General features: G+C 45.2%; 1 protein-coding gene across 1 annotated transcript; it reads right to left on the minus strand.

The window, feature by feature from the left end:
- Positions 1-12,518: 12,518 nt before the first annotated feature.
- On the minus strand, positions 12,519-19,056 carry LOC131412277 (uncharacterized protein C2orf78-like; the record flags this gene model as incomplete). The annotated part of the gene is given in 4 exon segments (XM_058551902.1): positions 12,519-14,389; positions 15,244-16,005; positions 18,911-18,962; positions 18,964-19,056. Coding segments are annotated over 4 exon segments (2,778 nt in total), but the record flags the coding sequence as incomplete, so codon positions are not given.
- Between the last annotated feature and the right edge of the window lie 3,458 nt (positions 19,057-22,514).

Here is a 22,514-nt window from a genome sequence, read left to right on the forward strand (position 1 = left end):
TGGATGTGTGGATGTGTGACGATATGCACAGCCTCTTTCCAAAAAGGTCCTGCAGGCCCATTAGTCATTCTGTCTCAGCAGACTTTGTATTTATTTCACCACTCTGAAAGTATGCCTTGTTTGCAAGTTTAACTCTCTGGGGATACTTTACTCCCCAAATTTTGGGAGCCTTCCTGTAAGTTTGTTAGTGTGATTACATGACCTATCCGTCAAGGTCTACCTTAAAATCCCTGCACAGGTGTTACCTCCTCCACCAAGCCAGCATGAGATCGCTAATTTCTCCCACTCCCTGTTGTGTACATTTTTCTTGGATTTCCCTGGACTGATTCTGTGTGGTCATTGGCTTTTTAGACTTATGGCTGAAAGCACTTATCAAGTTCTTTCCCCTCCACAAGCATAAATATGCATGTTGGTGCTAGGATCCACTGTCAATTCTCCTGGAGCCCCTGCAGATAACTCTGAGAAGACAGTTGTAAAAAGCACTCTACTGTGTCTCCAAAACTGTGTTTCTCTACTTATTCTTTCCCTTCAGAAGGTAAGCACAGTGGATTCAGCCTAAAGAAATTGATGCACTAGTGGTGCTGGTCATAGAGAGGGCATACAGTGCAGGTGGGGTCCTGGCAGGAGCCAACACATGACAAAAGCCAACCCATTCAACCTCTCATTCAGCAGATCTTTGTTGTGCATCTGCTATGTGCCAGCTTCTGTTCTAGGTGTTAGAGATACAGCAGTGAACAAATACTGTTATTGTGGAAGTACAGGCAGAAGCAGAGCTGGTGGGGTGGGGAGCAGGGGCATCTGCTCCCATTGAGCACTGTCTCCAACAAGTAGCTCTTTTTTGTAATGTTTAACTTTACGAGTTAACAGAGCTTTCACACATGTTCAATGTTGAGACTATGATGAGAAGGCTTTAAGAAGCTATGACTGGGAAGCACATAAAAGAGAGGTGTGCATATGCAAATGATATATCTGATAAGGGGTTAATATTCAAAATATATAAAGCGCTCATACAACTCAATAACAAAAAAACCCAAACAATCCAATTAAAAAATGGGCAGAGGATCTGAATAGACATTTTCCCAAAGAAGACATACAGATGGCCACAGACACATGAAAAGATGCTCAACATCACTAACCATCATAGAAATGCAAATCAAAACCACAACGAGCTATCACTTCACGTCTGTCAGAATGGCTATTATCAAAAAGACACCAAATAACAAGTGTTGGCAAGGATGTGAAGAAAAGGCAACTGTTGTACACTGCTAGTGGGAACGTAAATAGGTGCAGCCACTATGGAAAACAGTATGGAGGTTCCTCAAAAAATTAATAGAACTACCACATGATCCAGCAATTCCACTTCTGGGTATTTACCTGAAGAAAACAAAAACACTAATTTGAAAAGGTATATGCACCCCTATGTTCATTGCAGCATTATATACAATGGACTATTACTCAGCCATAATGAAGAATGAAATCTTGCCATTTGTGACAACATGGATGGACATAAAGGGTATTATGCTCAATGAAATAAGTCAAACAGAGATAGACAAATACCATATGACCTCACTTATACGTGGAATCTAAAAAACAATACAAATGAACAAGGGAAACAAAACAGAAACAAACTCAAGAACAAACTGGTGGTCGCCAGAAGGAAAGGGGGTGAGGGAATGGGTGAAATAGACGAAGGCGATTAAGAGGCACAAACTTCCAGTTATAAAATAAATAAGTCACAGGGATGTAATGTAAAGCATAGGGAATACAGTCAATAATATTGTAATAACTTTGTATGGTGATAGATGATTACCAGACTTGTCATAGTGATCATTTTGTACTGTATATAAATGTTGAATCACTATGTTGTACACCTGAAACTAATATAATGTTGTATGTCAACTATACTTCAATTAAAAAAAAAAGATTTTCACAGTGGGCAAAAAAAACAACAAAAAAAAGAGAAGTGCATAATCACATAATCACAAACACAGCAACCACAGCACACAGGCTGCCCCTGATGGTAGAAAGTAAATATACCCAGGTGCCAGCAATTCTTAAGATAATGGCTAAAAGGACATAGGAAGCAGGATCTGGTCCTTTCAGGGAGGGAATTCATAAATATTGACCAGAGTTTTTGGCCTCTGGGCAAGTGGCCAGCACTCTTGGCTTTATAGGGACCAGAAAGAACAAGCAAGAAAACCGTGGCCAAGGTGGACATTTGACATTCCTCATTTCCTGATTAACTGGGAAGGTTGAAAACTAGACAGTTTGTGCATGCAACCAGGAAATTAAGGTTACAAAAATTCTGTTGGTTCTTGGCATAACTGAAGAGAATATTCTTCTTATTCCCGTCCCAAATGTTGGAGGTTAAGCATGAAAGATATTCTGTCAGCAAATAGGCTTTAGTAGCTCACCTGGTGGGCCAAGGCCAGGCTAGGAATTGAGGTCCTCTTTTCTTCTGGTGCCCACACCTAGCCATGAACACTTTCCCTGAATATAACAGTCTCCATATGGCCTCTTGCATATTTCAATATCACAGACTCCTGCACTCCTGCGTGCTTATTCCTACCTGCTCATTCCTGGGCAGCAGTAAGAGACTCCTAAAAGATGAAATGCTTACCTTGATATATAACATCAGGGTATAGAAAACAGGCCCAGGTGAGCTTTCTGGGGGGATCTAAAAACAAGGAAGACTCCAGGTAGATGTCACTTGCCTACTTCTTACTCCTGTGATGAGTGCCATACCTAGAAGGGCAGTCTCATTAGGATAGGAATGACATCCATTCTTACCTACTACAATGCATTCTTACAACAGCAGCTAATATTCTTCTTAAAACAAAAATCAGAGTCTATTGCTCCTGGGTTTAAAACCCTCCAATTATTTCCCATGGCACTTGGAATTAAAAATCCACACTCCTTACCCTGGCTTACAGAGTGACTTGGTCCTTGTTGTCTCTGACCTCATCTCCCACTCTTCTCCTTGCTTACTACTCTCCACCCACACTGTCTGAACTTCTGCTCCACTCAAGACCTTTGCACAGCTATTTCCTCTGCCTTGGATGCTCTTACTCTGATCTTCACTTGGCTGGCTCTATCTTGTCATTCATGACTCAGTTTACATGTCACGTCCTCAAAGAGAACTTCTCTGACTACACACTCTAAGGAGCCACCCAGTCACCCTCTATCACCTGGTCCTGTTTTAGTTCTTTTCATAGACTTTACCACTGTCTGCTATGGTTTCGATTGTTTACTGTCTTTCATTCCCCCCTAGAATATAATCTCCAGGAAAACAGGAGCTTTTTCTAACTTGTTCACGGCTCTATCCCCAGCACCTAGAACAGCTTGGGACTCCAGATGACACTCAATAAAGATTTTTGGATGTTCAAATCTTGTTGAAATAAATGTTATCTCACTATCCCCAAAATGAAATACAGGGATGGTTAGCCAATTACGTTGATGACTGAGATAAACAACGAAAAACAGTGGACATTATGCTCTTGGGACCAAGTCTTCACTACAAGACAGTCAGAGCTAGGAGCAGAAAGCCTCCAATGCTAGAAGTCTTCACTAATTGAACAAATATTTATTCAGTACCTATGACGTTCATGGATCTATGTCAGGTGGTGGGTGTACAATAATGAAAAAGGAAAACTCAGTTCCTGTTGTTTTAAGGACCTCACGGATGAGGGCTTAGAGCCATCAGAAGGAAAAAAATCTTTAAAAGATGAGTAAGTTTCTCAAGCGGATGTTAGGTGAGCTCCATGCATTGAGACGTTAAAACAGCTTATCTTGAACATTGCTAGGGAATGGGTGTGCTCTGAAAGCAGAAATGGAATGGGTACTAAAGACAAATTTTTCACATCGTTAAAATTTTTGCTGTTAACCCACTGGGAATATAAAAAGACAAATAGAATTTAAGAAGTAAATACTTGGGAAGAAAAAGATGTGGTATGATCTGTTCAAAAAAAGAGATATATAGGGGCCAGCCCTGAGGCCTAGTGGTTAAATTTGGTGCACTCTGCTTTGGCGGCCCAAGTTCTGTTCCTGGGCTTGGACCTATACCACTCATTGGTGGCCATGCTGGAGTGGCAACCCACATACAAAATAGAGGAAGACTGACAACAGATGTTAGCTCAGGGTGACTCTTTCTCAGCAAAAAAAAAAAAAAAGAGAGAGAGAGAGAAATACAGAGAGTGCACTGGCCTCTTTTATGTTTGTGTATTATGAATGCATACAAATTATGTTCCTTTTCAGTTGGAGTTGGAATTACCTGATGGAGAAGTTGTTCCTTGAGAAGAAGGCTACAGTAAAACTGGCAACATTAAGATGAATCTGAGGTTTGGAGCTCCACCTATAGTTCGTTTGAAGACTAGTATCTCCCATCACCAAGAAAAATATCTAGTTGGGAAAATGAATTCTTATGCATGCTTGGAAATGTTTTTAATGTGTGTGTCTTGTTACAACTAATGCTTAAATGTGTATATAAGGGGTCAAATTTATTTTAGATGTATTTTCTTCCTTTGTTACCTGCTAATTACCTATGAGTTATATAATTTATTTCCTAATAAATCGAAGCCTTTTGTTTTAGGTAAGAGTGCCATTCTCAAGGTTGTATGTTTCAACAAGAGTTAAATGAGAAGAAATTTTAGGCTATTTGGATTGGATACTTTGGGTTGAGGGATTTTATCATTTTATATTTGATTTACATATTTCTTTGCAAAAATATTGGCATATGACCAGGCACTATAACTTTGAATGTGAGATAAAGAATTGCATGTCACTGTAGATATACTCTTTGAAAAACGTTCATTCAATAGGTCAAACTGAAGAAGAAATTCCAGGCAGGGAACAGCAAGTGGAAAGGCCCCGAGCCAGGAGCTTGCTGGTGTATTTAAGGAACAGCAAGGGCTCAGCGTGACTGGAGAGGAGTGAGTGAAAGGGAGCACACCAGTAGATCACGTAGGGCAGGAGTCAGCAAATTATAGTGTGGCCTGTCTTTGTAAATGAAGTTTTATGGGAACACAGCCATGCCCAATCGTTTACATAGTTTCTGAGGCTGCTTTCATGCTACAGCTGCAGAGCTGAGTAGTTGAGACAGAGAAAATCTGGCCTGCAAAGACTAACGTATTTACTCTCTGGCTCTTTATAGAAAATGTTTGCTGATGCCTGATGTAGGTAGGGCCATTGTAAGGACATTGGCTTTGACTCTGAGAAAAATAAGGAGCCATGGGAGGGTTTGAGCAGAAGACAGTCAGGATCGACTTATGTTTTGAAAGGATCATTGTGGTGGCCGTGTTGACAAATTTTAGAGAGGAAAGGGTGGGAACAGGGAACCAGTTAGGATGATGGCTCACAAAGGTCCACTGGGGTGCCCCCAGGACATCACAGCAAATTCCATCAGGTGTAGCAGGTATTTTAAATTTTTGAAGGATTCACAGCAATATTTGACATCTGTTAGACACCGTGTGAGCATCTACCTAGTAAGTAGTTCAGAGTTTCAACACTGAGTCATGTTATATTCCTTTCAATGCTGTCATATCTTTGTGAAGTTGGGTTTTTGGGAGTTGCTGTGATAAAAAGCAAGCACTATTTGAAAATCAGTGTGGAGCAGGAAATGAAGCTGGCAGTGTCCAATTTAATTCCAAGGTCTGAGATGTTGTACAGTGCCCAGCAGTCACATTCCATTAGGAAGTGATTGTGGTTAAGAGTGAAATAAAAATATTTTTTCTTTTAATTTATATGTATAGGGCCGGCCCTGTGGCTTAGTGGTTAAGTGCATGCGCTCCGCTGCTGGCGGCCCGGGTTCGGATCCCGGGCGCGCACCAATGCACTGCTTCTCCGGCCTCATGGCCGCGTCCCACATACAGCAACTAGAGGGATGTGCAGCTATGACATACAACTATCTACTGGGGCTTTGGGGGGCAAAAATAAATAAATAAAATCTTTAAAAAAAACATTTTCAGCAACTAGAAGGATGTGCAACTATGACATACAACTATCTACTGGGGCTTTGGGGGAAAAATAAATAAATAAAATTATATAAATTTGTATGTATTATTTTTCAAATGTCTACTTACTTATGAGAACAGTGTATTATCGTACAATGTATTGCATTATTGGAGCATTTTTTTCTGTGGCTGCTCACAGTTTGGTGGCTTAAAAGCAGAAATTAATTTTTTCACATTCTGGAGTCTAGAAGTCTGAAATCAGTATCACTGGGGCAAAATTAAGCTGTCAGCAGGTCTACTCCCCCTGTGGAGGCTCTTGGGGGAGATTTTGTTCCTTGCTTCTTCCAGCTTCTAGTGGCTGCGGGCGTTGCTCGGCTAGTGGCTGCAACACTCCAATCTTTGCCTCCATGGTAACATTGCCTTCTCCTCTTCTGTCTGTATCAAATCTCCTTCTGCTTCCATTTTATAAGGGGACATGTGATTGCATTTAGGACTCATTCTGATAATCCAGGATAACCTCCCCATCTCAAGATCCTTAATTTAATCACATATGCAAAGACCTTTTTCCTAAATAAGGTTGTAAGGTTTACAGGTTTCAGGGAGTAGGACCTGATCTCTTTGGGTGGCCATTATCCATCCCAAAACATGCATAAATACTTATTAAGTTGTTGGTACCTAACTGCTTAATAAATGGGACTGTTAAGTATTTCTTTTAGCCTACAGGTAAGACACCAAGGGCTCTGTGAATCTAGAAAGTTTAGGAACCTCTGAGTTAGGAGGTTTTCCCAATAATCCAGTCAGGAAATGATGTGGGCTTGGACTAGAGTGGGAATGTAGGAAAATGGTTAGAAGTGGACAAGTTCTAGATACAATTTGAAGGTAAGGCAGATGGAATTTGCTTATGTTCTGGATGTGTGGTTGGGAGGGAAAGAGAGAAGTCAAATGCCTTCAAAGATTTCTGGCCTGAGGAGGCAACTGGAAAAATGGCATTACCATGAACTGAGATGAAGAAAACTGTGCATGGACCAGCTTATTTGCTGGGGAGGAGGACAGATTGGAAACTCTGCTTTGTACACATTCAGAAAAGTATATACAAAGAGAAGGAAAAGAGGGAAGGAAAAGTTACGCATTCCTGACCAGGGCCTGCCTCCAGACTCTCCACCTGCCCACGAGCTTGTTCCACCTCTCATGGCGGCCAAATGTCCCTCCGCCCATGAGCCCTTTAGGTTGTTGTGTTTTGACTTCTTATTCAAAACATGGACTGAGCAAATACAGACTTGAGGTGTCACGTGAGACAGAGGAGACTCAGAAAGCCTCATCTGACCCAGAGTCCTAACACGCGTGAGGCAAATGGGGCTCTGCTTTAGAACTGAAAATTTAAAATAATTATATGAACAAACGGAGAAGAATCTCAGAAAGATGGAGGCAGCAGCAAAGTTTTTGAATCTCCCCAAACCCTCTCATGGAAATAGATCAATCAAAACCAAACACCCATGGGTAGCATTTACCACGAAACTAGAAACCCAAAAACAAGAGGGTGAGGCAGACCACCACCAACAGGCACAGACCTGCCTGGTCCCAGCATCTGCACCAGAGGAAGTGGGAGACAGGAGGAAGTATCTGATGGACATGAGGGAAGGAGGCCTTCAGAATGCCAGCAGGTATACACTGGAAAGTGCTGTGGGCCAATTTGAGAACAGGAGCTGAGAGTGGGAGGAGTTTTGCCCAACCCCAAAGTGAGTAAGTATAAAATGCCTGGGATACAGTCTGAATAACTGGAGCAGTCTACCCTCTACATCTTGAAACTGAGCTGTCAGAGCTCCTTTCCAAGAAGTGGCCCACACAGAGGAGAAATTTCTGGGATGAATAGACACAAAAAGAAATGTCTTCATAAAAGTTGGGGAGGGGAACAGAGGCAGGAAACCGCAGAAAGCAAGTCCCATGTTTTTGAATAATACATTAAACACACACACACAGAAGTTTTGTAAAGTTAGGAAAGCAATCCTCGACCACACCTCCTTTTCAAAGTGCATTGAGACTGATTTTACCTAAAAATGAATAACAGAAAAGGATTGAGAGCAAGTCCCATACAAAGGTAGTATAAAAAAAAGAGAGAATAAAGAGCAGAATAGCATCCCATCAGACAATAAAAGCAAGTCAGAAAAGATAGGCCCATAAAACAGATCAAAACCATCACCTGCTATTTCAAAATGAGCTAAAAGGTTTTAGGAAAAACAATGCAAAAGATGAAAGAACATGGGGGGAGGAGGGAAGGAGGTTATTGTTTAATGGGTACAGAGGTTCTATTTGGCATGATGAAAAACTTCTGGAAATGTAAATGCTGGTAAGTGCTACCCATGGGTGTTTGGTTTTGGTTGATCTATTTCCCTGACAGGGTTTGGGGAGATTCAAAATCTATCCTGCTGCCTCCATCTTTCCAAAGTCCTGCTCACTCTTTTGACATAATTTTTTAAAATTTGGATAGTGGTGATGGTTGTACAACATCATGAATGTATGTTGTACAGTTAATGCCACTGAATCGTACACTTAAAAATGGTTAAAATGGTAAATTTTGTGTTGTGTATATTTTACCAGAATAAAAAAAAATGAAGGAACAACATAAATCAGAACTGGGTAAGATGATAGAACTCAGGACAGAATTTAAAAAATTCCAGAAATGAAGATTGAATACAAATAATACCAGAGTGGGGCCGGCCCCGGGGCTTAGCGGTTAAGTGCACACGCCCCGCTTCTGGCTGCCCGGGTTCGGATCCCAGGCGCGCAACGACGCACCGCTTCTCCCGCCATGCTGAGGCCGCGTCCCACATACAGCAACTCGAAGGATGTGCAACTATGACACACAACTATCTACTGGGGCTTTGGGGGAAAAAATTAAAAAATAAAATAAAATAATACAAGAGTGAATGAACATAATGGATAATTCCTTAAAAGAAAAAAGAAAAGGATCAAATTTAAAAAAATCAATAAGAGGGGGCTGGCCCGGTGGTGTAGGGGTTAAGTTTGCATACTCCATTTCTGCGGCCCAGACTTCGTGGGTTTGGATCCTGGGCGCAGACATACGCACAGCTTATCAAGCCATGCTATGGCAGGCATCCCACATATAAAGTAGAGGAGGATAGGCACAGATGTTAGCCCAGGGCCAATCTTCCCCAGCAAAAAGAGGAGGATTGGCAACAGATGTTAGCTCAGGGCTAATCATCCTCACACACATACACAAAAATCAATAAGAAGATAGAAAGAATTTTAGAGAAATGGCAAATAATAAAGATAGGCAAAAAATCCAGGACAATTCTGAAAAGAGTAATTCAAGGGCCGGCCCGGTGGCGCAAGCAGTTAAGTGCGCGCGCTCCGCTGCGGCGGCCCGGGGTTCGCTGGTTCGGATCCCGGGCGCGCACTGACGCACTGCTTGGCAAGCCATGCTGTGGCAGCGTCCCATATAAAGTGGAGGAAGATGGGCACAGATGTTAGCCCAGGGCCGTCTTCCTCAGCAAAAAAAAAAAAAAAAAAAGAGGATTGGCGGATGTTAGCACAGGGCTGATCTCCTCACAAAAAAAAAAAAAAAAAAAGTAAAAGAGTAATTCAAATACATAGAAGAATTTAGTATACCATAAAAGTGACACTTCAAATCAGTGGGACAGATTAGTCAATATATTGTGATACATCCATGTTTGGGTTTAAGTAATTTCTCTGAAAGGATCCACAGTGTGGCAAAAGTAAATGTCTCTAAGGGTGGAGGGAAATGGGTGGCTGGAAATCTTGGGGGAAAGGGTGAATTTCATTGAATCTCCTTTTGTACCTTTCTCATGTTCTATCCTGAGAATCTATTGCCTCTGACGTCTGCCTGCCTGAGTTCAAACCCCAGCTCCCCCAATAGCGAGCTCTTCGTCTTGGGCAAGTTCTTGACACTCTCCAAGCCTATCTCCTCAGCTATGAAATGGGGTGAGTGACTTCTGGTGCTGCCCGACACAGAGTAAACTCTCAATAAGTATAAATTACTAGTGGAAACAACCCAAATGTCCATGCACTGATGAAAGGATGAAAAAGTGTGGTGGATCCATACAATAGAATATTATACAGTCAGAAAAAGGAACGAAGGACTGACATAGGCTACAACATGGCTAAACTTTGATAACATGATGCTGAGCGAAAACAGCCAGACACAAAGGTCACATATTGTTGTATTTCATATACGTCAAATGTCCAGAAAAGGCAAGTCCATAGAAACAGAAAGCAGATGAGTGGTTGCCAGGGGCTGAGGAGAGGAGGGAATGAGCAGTGACTACTAATGGTTAAGGGGGTTTCTCTTTTGGGTGATGAAAATATGATGGGTTAGACAATGGTGGTAGTTGCACAAGCCTGTGAATGTACTAAATGCCATTGAATTTACAGTTTCAAAGGGTGAATTTTGTGGTATGAAATTATGTCTCAAAAAATAATTTTGAAAATGTAAATTGCCAATTTTCCCATGGCTACCATATACTGTCCCCATCTATCCCCTCCTCCCTCTGCATTCCTTTCACACCCTGCCTTTTTCGCTAACTCCCTCTGGCTGCCCCACAAGGCCTCCCAAGGAGCAACTCTGGACCTTTCTGGCGCCAATGTCCTGCACTGTTGGAGTGGTGACCCACTGCGCATGCTTGCCCACTGCTCTCTCCCCATGTGATGGAGGCTTCCAGTGGAATTTTCTCATGTGCTGTGGTTAAGGGTGATGTTTAGAGAAGGCAGCAGGGAGCCAGGTGGATGGAGGGGGACGTGGCAGGCCCCTCAAGTTAATAGTTATGAACAAAGAAGATATACAGATGGCAAACAGGCACACGAAAAGATGTTCAACATCACTAATTTTTGGGGAAATGCAAATCAAAACCACAATGAGATATCACTTCACGCACATCAGAATGGCTATTATTAAAGAGACAAGAAATAGCAAATGTTGAAGAGGATGTGGCAAAAAAGGAACCCTCATAAACTGCTAGTGGGAATGTAAATTGGTGTAGCTATTATAGAAAACAGTATGGAAATACTTCAGAAAAGTAATAATAGACTTATAATATGACCCAGCTATTCCACTTCAGGCTATTTATCCAAAGAACACAAAAACACTAATTCAAAAAGATATATACACCCCACGTTCATTGTGGCATTATTCACAATAGCCCAGATTTGGAAACATAATAAGTGCCCATCAACAGATGAATGGAAAAAGACGTGGTATATATATAATGGAATACTTCTCAGTCATAAAAAAGGGGCAGTCTTGCCATTTGTGACAAGATGGATGGACCTTGAGGGGTTGAACCTAAGCAAAATAAGTCAGACAGAGAAAGACAAATACCATATGATTTCACTCATATGCAGAAGATAAACAAACAAAAACATAGATACAGAGAACAGATTGGTAGTTACCAGAGAGGGAAGAGGCAGGCAGAGAGAAAGCGGTAAAGGGGTACATGTGTATGATGAAGGATGGCAATTAGACTATTGCAGGGGAACACAACGTAGCCTATACAGAAGGCAAAACATAATGATGCACACCTGAAAAAAAGATTAAGGCCCCTCCAGAAGTTGGATGTCGCCCACCAGTAAGCTCCGGACACTGCTCTGAAAGCCGTGCTGGTCACCAACAGGCGCTAGCCAGTACTGAGGACTGCCCTGGCGTAGAGGCCCCTCGGCTTGAGGCCTTGCTCCTTCGCGTGCAGTGTGAGCTCAGCCCACTGCTGACCCTCAGTGGTGAAGTGGCTCAGTGACCCTGGCCTTGCATATCGTGGCAAAGTTTACGTGAGGTGGTGCATTCCCGGGCCTGGTGCGCAGGTGTTGAGGAAATGGTGATTTCTATCCCAGCCCTGTTCTGGGTGGGCCTCCTGTTGCAGCACTTCCCTTGGGGAGGCCCCTGTTGTCAGCTGGCCCCAGGGTCACTCTGAGCCCTGGCCTTCCTCTGGTGGATTGCCCTATGATTTGTACTCACCGGCCCCAGCCATAATCCCACGTGGCTGAGGCGAGCCAAACCTTTTGGAGAGATCTCCGGAATCTCTTGTTTTCTAAACGACCTATGTGGTGGTGGTGAGACATAAGGCCAGCCTCCCTGAGAGACTTGTCACATTTCTCCTGGTCAACCTAGACTCATCTTCTGCCATCTTCAACTCTATGCCGGGTTTCTTCTTTTAACCCTCACGTCAGACCCTGCTTCTGACTTCTGCCATTTCCCCCACGCCTGCTGCATTTTACAAACTCCTGAAATCTCTCCCCTTTTGGTCCTTTCGGACCTGGACCCAGTTGCTGTCTCTTTCCTCAGTTCGTATCCCTTTTCCTTCATCCTCCCGTCCAAGTTCACTTCTTTTTTCTCATGAAGCCTTGGATCCCCACCACCACCAAAGAAGAACCACAGTTGATGGCAGCTCCAAACTCAAAAGGCTTCTTTATTACTCATCTATTAATTCTAGTACTTTAATTTATTGATTTTTTAAGTTTTAAAACATATCAAAATAAATATCTACCTATCTATCTATGGAGCAAAAACTGCTACCCAAAGTGGCACCACCAGTCCTAGCAGCCTTATCTTGCGTAGCCATAGTAGTCAGCAATTTCCATTTCTCTTTCCCTCTCAATGAAATACTGCACTTTCCCCAAAGAGGTGTATTTGGCAGCCTGCTCACGCTGTTGTTGAGCCTGCCTCTTCATGGCCTCCCGCTCTGGCCTCTGTTCGGCTGTGATGGGCTCTGATATCACTGGCCCTGGGATGTCGGGTTTTCTCCATGGAATTCGTTGCGTGCTAAAGTCTTGGAGCAGATAGTGGGGTTGAGGCCTGGGCGGGTCCTGGAGCTTGGTCACAGGAGTGGGAACGGGCTCCCGCTGGAGAGAAGTGCAAGATGCTGTTTTGTGGGGTGCGGGCGTGGCAGCAGCAGACTGAGGGACGCTAGGCCGGGTGGGGTTGGTGGAAATTGGCCGAGCTGGTCTGGCAGGACCCGTCAAAGATGCAGGAGCTGGCTGGGCTGAATTGAGTGCAGTCGGTTGAGCTGAGTGGGTAGAACCAGGCCGGGCAGGGTCAGCCACAGCGGGCCGATGTGAGGCCAGAGCCGGCGGCCTCCGAGGAACAGGTCGAGCTTGAGGCCTGTCCACGGTCAGAAAAGGCAAAGGTACCAACTTGACCTTCCCAGGAGGTGGCAGCTCGGACTGGGATGGAGGTGGGCGCTCTTGTGCGACACTGCCCTCTGGTTCCTGGGCTTTGGCTTGAGTTTCCTCAGGACCTTGGCCCTCACGTGGGGTATCCAGCCGTGGTTTGATAGCTGGGGCGGGCTGGGGGTCTTTGGGGTGGCTGCAGTTTGCCAGGGCCCGGGAGGAAGAGAGTCCAGTTTTCTTATCAGTCTTCCTGCCCAGAGCATGGAACACCTGCACCGACTCCAGCAAGTGCATGCCTAGGGAGGTTCGAGGCCTTTGGAAGGTCTCTCGGCTCAGCTCGGGTTGATTCCGCTTCCTCTTGGGCAGGGTTGGCTTCTCTTCTGCCTTGACTTTGTTCCCTGGCAGCTCACTCTCTTCAGCTTGCTTGGAGTTGTTTCCTCTGGTCCTCTTGGTCCTTTCCTGCCCACGGCTCTTAGTTTTGCTGCTCCTGCCGGATGCAGCCTTCTGAGGCTTGCTGTTAGAATGGCTGGCCGTGTCCACAGGAGCCCTGTCGCTGTCTGCAGCATTGCAAATAGCCACTTCTCCCCCTGACAGGCACTCTGGGTCCTTGGGCTGGATTCTGGCCTTGGGAGCACCGTCGATAGGCTCAGAGGCCTTACGTTTGTTCTTCCTGGCTTGATCGGAGGCAGCCTTTGTGACACTTGACTTTTCCTGCACCTGGATCCACTCGATGGCTCTGGTGTCTTTGGCTTGGATCACCTGGGGGCTTTTGGATGGATCAAGGTCTTCCAAGGAATTGAAGAGCTGGGGAAGGTGAATATCCCCCACCAGTGTAGCGATGTCTGCAAAGCCACCGCCAGGTTCAGTGCCATCTTCCAGTGTCCCTTGGCCCTCGAGACTCAGGCTGCTCTTTCCCAGATCAGCATTTTCAGAAGCAGGCTGGTCCTCTTGGCCGAGGGGATCGGTGCAGGCCAGGAGCTGGTACGTATCAGGAATTTCTGAAGGGAGTAGTGGAGGATCTTGGTTTTCCGTTGGGATCTGGTAGGCATCCGGAGGCTTTGCAAGCTTAGGTGTAAGCTCCTCCAACTTCTTGGGAGCTGGAGACAGTGCCAGGAGGTTACTGTTGGAACTCTGGTCTGGAGCCCTCATTGAAATGTCCCCAAGCTCAGGTGGTGGGTTCCCCTCCGGTAGCTGGGTCTTTCTGCTACTGCAGGATTTGGGGAATTCTGGGGTTTGTTGTAGACAAAATGTCTGGCTTGCGGGTTGCAATCCCAGGGAAGTCTCCAGGCCCAGGGAGGTTTCCATCGCTGCAAAGGAAGGAGGGAAGAGGTCAGTCCCTGGTAAGGGAGATGCTCCCCCTAGACACCAAGGCAGCAATCATGCACCTTCCCACAACGGACAGGGCACATTTTTACTCGCTCTTCTTAAGGGTCATGGACAGCGTCCTGTGCTGGGAATTAAGAGGCGAGTGTCCCGTTTCTTACTGGTGATCATTTGATGTCATTGTTCCTTGGTTTTCTTTGTATTGCATAGGGTTGTTATCGGACAAATAAAAAGTAGAGGAGATTTTCAAACCGTGAAACATTTTACAAATGCTAGCATTCTCCTATAGAGAATTCTTTCCGCTTTCCTGAGAGAATAAGGACACTTCACATCATGGACTAGGAGAGGGAATGGAGCTCTTCCTGCTGAAATACATCAGCAAGGGCGCATTCTTAGCCTGTTTGCTTTGGACAGGATCTGGGAAGACGAGGTCTCAACTCCTGGTGTAAATGAAGGCGGTGAGCGAAAGGTACCCTGGCGCTATCACCAGTGCCTTCCCAGGAGACTACAGCTGTAGGTCGGGGAAGGGAGTCCATTTGAGCGTGGTAGTGCAGGGGACTGAGCAGCTAGGGCAGTGAGGCTTCTGGTGTCGCTTGGTGTGCTCCTGGTGTTCTCATGCATGTAGCGTAGATGGCCGTTACAGTGTCCCCCCTTCCCACCAGTAATGGGCGTTCTTATGTAGAGTCTGAAATAGGGCGTACTGAGCGAGGGTAGTGCTTATGAAAGCCTCTGGACTTCAATTCTCCCTGTCTGTGGACTCAGCACTTCCCAGCTGCCGAGTTGACCCTGTTTTGGAATGTGGACCTCATTCCTCTCCCTTCTTGCGGTCTGTACTCACCTTGAAATCTTGTTTCTGTGACGGGTTGAGCAGACACAGCATAGTAGATGCCAGAGGTGGAGGCTGGTGGTAGGACATTTGTGGGCTGAACCTGCTTTAGTACCATCACCATTTCTGGTTGAGGGGCGGAGGCCCCAGCTCCTGTGTAGGACACGGAGCCACAGGATGGCAGGCAGGGGCCGAGCTGGCCAGACAGTAGAGGCCCCAGGGTGCCGGGAGTATAGTAATACACCTGGCTTCCTTCCCGGTAGGGAAGCGCCAGGCTGTGTGCCTGATTTGGAATCTGAGGTGGTGTTCTCTGAACGAGCCTGGCAGAAAGTGATGGATACAGAGGGACCACGTTATTGGCATCAGGTGTTCTGTCATACCGGGCTGCCATGGACATGGAAGAAACAGCTGTGTCCTGGTCAGTGAGAGCCACAGTGAGGTCTCCGAGTGAAGAAGACTCCTTCTCAGTGCCTCCTGTGATATCCCACTGCCAGAGACCTGGATAGGAAGCAGCTGACGTGGAGATGTGGCTCTGGCCAGTCACTCCAGACAACATGGTTGTGCTAGAATGTTGGTAAAGGTAGGCACTCCCCATGAGTGGCTGGAAAGAGGTGGCCGAGGCTGATGGCAGCAGCCGTGCCGAACTGACGGCTGGAGCAGAGACTCTGGAGAAACTGAAGGCACTTCCCGTTAGGGAAGCTGCGTTGCTCACCACAGGAAGAGAGAGCTGCAGCGAGTTGGGAGTTCCAAGGAAAGGTGGATTTTGGAAATTTTCTGTAGGGAACAAGAGGGTGATGAAAACATCAGTGGGGTTGATGACCTCTCACTATGCTAGAGGAACAGCATTATCTTAAGGTTCTTGCTATGAGACAGCCTCTCATATACCAATACTCACTGACATAGCCCAGATCCAACCGTTTATGGCGGTCGCACGTGCTGGAGCAGTTTGGTTCTCTTCTGTGTCACTGCCTGTGCTCCCAGGTTGGGCAGAGATGTGCAAAAGCCCCACGTGGTGTGGTTCACACCTTGTTCTCTAGGCTGGAAGGCACCTTCTCCCTGCCCATCTTTCCCTTGAGCCTGCGCTAGTCCCGACTCGTGTACTCTTTGCTCCAATGGAAGCATCTTGGGGCTTCTGTTCTAAGATTCTCATTGTACGAGTGAGGAAACTGAGGCTCAGAGAGGTCAGATCGAATCGTTCAAGTTCTCCCGTTTTGTTTAGCATCGTTACCAGGTTACAGAGCCTGAGTATCCTGACTTCCTTGCCAGGACTCTGCTCTGACCATTCCACTACCGGAAACCGGGAGAAGTCGAACTTCTACTAGAGGCATTTTCTTTGTCCTTTGGAAGACAGAGCAGCTGTCACGTAACACTTTGACCTTGAGGGTCTCATTTTGCCTGTGCAGTTCAGACGTTACCTGGAGTTCACAGCTTACTGAGTCCAGGTGGTAGATGTCACGGGTCATTCTTACCCTCTTCAAGCCTGGTTTCTGTTCCTACCTCCAAATGACTGCCTGTGAGTGAGTGTCTCAAAAAGTGCTTTTTGAAAGAAAAAAGTGATTTAAACTCTCTGAACTTCAGCTTACTCTTCTGCAGAGCAGTTATAATAAGAAAAGCGATAATCATGAGGGTAATAATTCATACGTGAATAAAAGTGATATATTGCATAAGTGTAATATGGAGGAAGATATGGTAAGTTCTGTAAAAACAAAGAGAAAAATCATGAAAAAGGTATATCACAGGACTAAAAAGACATATACATGTATGACTGAAAACCGAGACATGTAGCAGGCATCAGAGCCTAAGAAGTTTACTAATAAATGAAGTTCTGTACCATCCATGCAGTACTATGAAAGTGAATATGGCCGGCTCTATTGTAGTGAATACTACTTGCCAAAACAATAGCCCACAGTAGAAGGTGATTTCGAATGAATTCCTAGGCAGCACATAGAGACAGAGAAGACATAACGGTAAAAAATGGCTTAAAAAGGCAGCAAAGTGCTATAAAGGAGACCGTATAGGTAGCCACAATATACGTAGAGAGCTGTTTCGGTAAGAGCTGGTACAAAGCAGAGAGCAACAGCCTAAGCGTAAAGGAATTCCATTATTGTGCTCATTCTTATTTCTCTGACTGTGACCCAGCAAGTACCAGCTACTAAGCCTAGCAGAAGTAGACGTTTCAATTAAACGTATGTTTCTCGTGCTTCAACTGCACAGAAGCAGAAGAGAGTAGTTAAAAGGTGTCATGAAGGTTTTCATATTGCCCCTACAAACCTCGATAAGAATCACCTTCAACATCCAGGAAGGTGTCATCCCCAAAGCCTAAAAACACCATCATCCCTAGAATCCAATTAAAAAATTACTGAATGTAGGAAAACCCAAAGGACTCCACAAAACTGTTTTAGATAGTTGTGGGAGTTGACTTTTTCTTTTTCTTCTTCGGTAGCTAAGGTCTAGAAACAGATGACAGCTGTTTCTCAGTGTGCTCTCCGTGTGAGGAAGAAAACAGCCGTATAGATGAAAAGCAGCCTTGACTTGGAACCTGCTTGTCACACAAAGGAATTAATGCTTCTGATTCAAGTTGGGGGATATCAGTTTTTAGCAAAGCTTCAATTTTCTTTTGAATAGGCAAAACATCTACATCGTTTAAAAATGAGAATGGAATCAAAACTGCAAATTCTCCTAGCCCCGGCCTCTGGACAGCCACTTTTATTAGTGTCTCGATGATAGGGAGCGTCATGTCTAAAAACATCTCTAAAATGTTCGTATTCAAAACTGACAAGTGCCATCGGTGTTCAGAGAGGCAGCAGAAACAAACGAACAAGTGAGGGGGACTCTTCTGAGAAGCTGCTTTTCCTAGCGATTCCCTGTTCTGCCCCTACTCTCCGTCCTAGTCTATGAATGTAAGCGTCTGCTCTGCTCAACTGGGCTTTACCCTGCTCTGAGCAGACTTCAACTGTGTGCTCTTTCTGCTTTGATTTAAAATCGTGGGTTCCCTTCAACATTCCACGCCCAACTCCCTCGTTTTCCCTGCGAGCTCCTCGTCCTTCTGCCTCCCCTTTCTTCCAGTTTCTCCCCCTCTGGGTTCCTGTTGGCCTGTGCTGATGACAACAGTCCTCAACCTCCTGACCTTTGAATACTTGCCTCCCCTATAGCCCAGTACTCTCCATCCTCTCTCCCCATTTTCTCTTTCCAGCTCTTTCAGGTAGAAAACTCCAAAACATGTGAACATTACTTTTTGAACAGCCCTAAGTGTAACATCGTACAGTCGAAATGGTAGTGGAGGGAGACCATTAGAGGTGAAACCTCTCGGTATACATTGCTAGTTTTCTGCATCACCTAGGATTTCTCTCTGTTGCTGTGGAAACACTCTCCAGAGGTCTCTGATTGCATGCCTAGGTGGGTGCCCTTTAAGACTCAACATCAGAGAAGAAAGGGAGCAGAGGGGACAAGCGCTGTGATATCCAGATGTGACAGATGAGGAGAAAACAGTGTTTGTGAGAGAGCCAAGGACTTGCCCAAAGTCACACAGCTCGCAAATGTCCAAGTCAAGACGGGAATTACGTCCCCAGGTTCCTAGTTCACTACTTTCCCCCTATTATTCTCTGCCATTTTTGAATCTGCTAGTCAATATCGGGGCAAAAATACATAATGAAAACCATTTCCTAGTTTCTTTCCTTACCTGACATGGTCAGAGAAGAAGAGGAAGCATCAACTGCAGATCCAAGGGATGAGAGAGATGCTACTAGAGGACGTCTGAGTGGCTGCAGCCAAAGAGCGATGTGTCCAGTACGAAGGCCACTGGTCACACTGGTCACTTGCGAGGATTCAAATTTATTTACAGACAACTCCATGGAAACCCCAAGATTCTACCAGGTGGTGGTAGGTTTAGGGGGAGAATGATGTCACAAAGCAGGTAGGAGATAGCCAATAGGGAGGTCAGATTCCCCTCGAGAAGACGGGATTGGGTGGAGGGGGTGGTGGGAGAGCTCCACAGCACCTCCATGGCTGAGCTCTGGGGAGGTGCCATCCCATGAGACAGATGCGCTCGTCTGGCTGCCCCGGGCTATTCCGGCAGGACATATCTCAACGTTTCTTACAGATGTTCATTGATAGAATGAATTCATAGTTACTCGTCTTCTACACTTTCTACTTTTTCATGTATATTGTCCATTTGTTATTATATGTACAGTTAATTAATATCCTTAGAGAGGAAGGCAAGGGACATCTAGGTGGACCTATTCCAGTTGTTCTGAAATCTTATGAGTGGCTCTAATTAGTGAACTTACTGCTGCTTTTAAGGAGCAAAGAAAGGGTGAATTCAGGAGCTCTTTGTGTAACTTGGTTCAAGAGTAGGGTGAGGTTTGTTGAGTGCCCCTTGTGGGGAATGATGTGGTTGAAGGCTCTTCTCTTTTAGTTCCTTCTCCTTGAATCCTGCCTTCCTTGGGGTGGGCTGGGCCGGGCCGGGCCGGGCCAGGTTGGACTTGCATCTCTCTTCTGCTCTCCTTTTTTGTGTTCTTCGTTGTAGGCGTTGTCTCTGGCACCAGCCTTGATCTTGCATCTTACCCTCTTGGACGTTACTTTCTGTCCACCTCCAGCAGCAGGGGTCTTCTTTTCAGTGCCTGATGCTTCTCAAAATGGACTCTGCCCATTCGAAGCAAATACCAGAGAGCTAGATGACACAGCTGATTGCAGGCCTTTCCTCTTGCAGCCTTTGGTTGCAATTCTTTTTCCCATCATTTGCTACCTCTGCCTCCTTGGGCCACAGAGGCCTGCTGCCATCTGGCTCTCGTGTACGGGAGAGGCATGCGGGGTACTTTGGCCTTTCCTTCTCAGCGAAGCGTATCCAGTGTGGCAATTACTGTAGCCTCCTCCCTCTCGGGAACAGGCACTGTAGAGTGTCGGGCCTCTGGGATTCTCTGTCGGCCGTGCTCGGGCGCAAGGCCAGGGAAAGTGAAGAGGAAAATAGTTCGAGAAGGAAGAGGAGATTTGTGGAGAATAGGGAAGAGGCAAGGTGCAAGGTACAGGAAAAGAGAGGTGCCTGTGGAGTTTTCAGTTTCTTGAGAACTACCTTGACACATGTGGGCCTCCTTTTGTATTAACAGAACAGACAGTTCAATACATATTTATTAACGTAGCTAGAGGATCCTGCAACTGCCGTGAATTCTGTACACGAAAGAGAATAACCCTCAATATCTTTTTCTCGCTTTGCTTGATGTCATGTGATGTCATTTACGTCGTGCATCGGTATGTTTGTTGAACTTAGATTGTTTTCAGATACTGTGCTTCTGTGTCCATGTGTTTTTCCTCGTCCTGTTTTTAGGAATCCAAGATTGAAAAACATATTGCATGTTGGTCTCCTGATGATTGTTTGTTTTCATGAGCTAACATGATGAACTAACTTGACCTGTTGGGTTTTCTGGAGAAACTTACAAAGCGGTCGGTGAAAAGGCACTGTGGTGAGTTATACTGTGGGCCCACAACTGAGGAGCAGATGTCTGCAGTCCCCCCAACCTGGCTTGGGTGCCTCTGTCTTCATTTGCCTGGTCAGTGGTGTTCTCACTAGCCAGTCTTGTGACTGCGAGACAGTGAGTGAGGGCTGAGTTCTTAATGATTTGTTTGGGGAGGAAATCTTTGGATCTAGTCATTTTCCTTGCAGGTAAGCGTTTAGTGTGCCTTAATGGACCTATCTGGGGCCTTTTCTAGTGTCGGTGAGTGGGAGGTGTGTGCTACAAGGCGCCAAGAGCCCACAAGAAGCTAGCTCCTCGATGGGACCTCCAAAGACACATACTTCATTTATAGGCCTGTTTTTCCTATTATGTGATCTGAGTTTTTTGAGTGATAGCGAGGGATGCTTATCTGAGAAGAAATTGTGAAGGCTGTTGCAGTGTAGAGGTATGGCTTGAGCTCACTGAATGTTTTCTGAAGGTCTTTTTCCCTAAGCGTCATACCTCAGATAGCCTACTTCCATGATATTAGTGTATAACACGAGGCTAAGAACATAGACTAGATATCTGCAAGCCAGACCTGTCTCTCTATTCTCTACGTTCCCATGGAAATCAAGGGAATCCAGAGCTATTACAGGTTAGGGTGGGTGGTGTAAGATGGGGTGGAAGTGTTGGAAGACAAATTCTGGTAGCAGTAAAATAATTGACATGTGAAAATATTCAGTTCCAACGTTCAATTCTATTTAGGCAAAGTCTTAGTTATTCCTTTCCTGGTTCCCAGCCTCTATAAGCACGTTCTCTCCATAGGTATAGCCATTGAACTTGAGCTTGCAGGCTCAGCATGATCCTAAGCTCTACAAGAATCTTAACTATAGGAGGAAGAAGCTAAAGAGCTTTAGTCCAAGGCTCTGGAACTTAGCATCAAGCCCTACCCTGACCTAACGCCTTTTGTTTATACATAGGGAATTGTCTTCTCCCAGAGAACCACTTCCTGCATTTTGTACCCGTGGGGATAACTGAGACTTGTCTTGCTGGCACGTACCCCGTCCACCTAGCCCTGAGGCTCTTCCTTTCTCTCCCCGTTGTCACTTTTGGATTTAATTAAGGACTGGAATCCCTCAGTCTGGGGCCCTCCCGGACACTGGTAGGTTTTGTTAGTGTCAACTATGTAGCTCTTTGGTGCTCCAAATATCCCTTGCTCCTGTATCTTGCATTCCAGTGTCCTGCATGCCTATCAAGGCATTCTTTTACCTCACGGTGGACTGACTCCACTCCAAGGGCCTACTCTTTGCTGGTTCCCCCTACTTTCTGGAAACCCTGTTATGCCTGGGTCTGGATTTTCTTGTGGCAACTCCCTCTGAGTCTGTTTCCACCCCAAGCTTGAGTCTTTCAGCAAGTCGGAAGTGCAGGACCAATAGAGCTTTTGAGTTTCTGATAGATTTATATCACATTTTGTATATTGTCATGTCTATAGACGTTTGGACTCTTTGTACTTTTTGACCACTACACTCCTCTTGGATTTTTTTTTCATAGATTCCAAAGGAGTATTTCCTGACTTACCACCACATTTGAATGTGCCTCATTGGAAGTTTGCAAACTGTGCTGTGCTAACTTATGTCCCTACTTTTCCCAAATAGCAATTCACTAATATTGACCCATTTTTAATTCTGTGGATATTTTCCGAATAGTAAATGTTTGTGGATTTTGAACTTCGGTAGATTATGACTATCCCAGAAACATTAAAGCTAGTGATCTTTTTACCGATTTGTTCATTCATTCGTTCGTTCGTTTATTGCAGACCTCGGATCTTCCTGACCCTCAGTTTACCAAGTTGTCAAT

This window comes from Diceros bicornis, chromosome 12 (assembly GCF_020826845.1).
Source record: "Diceros bicornis minor isolate mBicDic1 chromosome 12, mDicBic1.mat.cur, whole genome shotgun sequence".
Classification (NCBI taxonomy): Eukaryota; Metazoa; Chordata; class Mammalia; order Perissodactyla; family Rhinocerotidae; genus Diceros; species Diceros bicornis.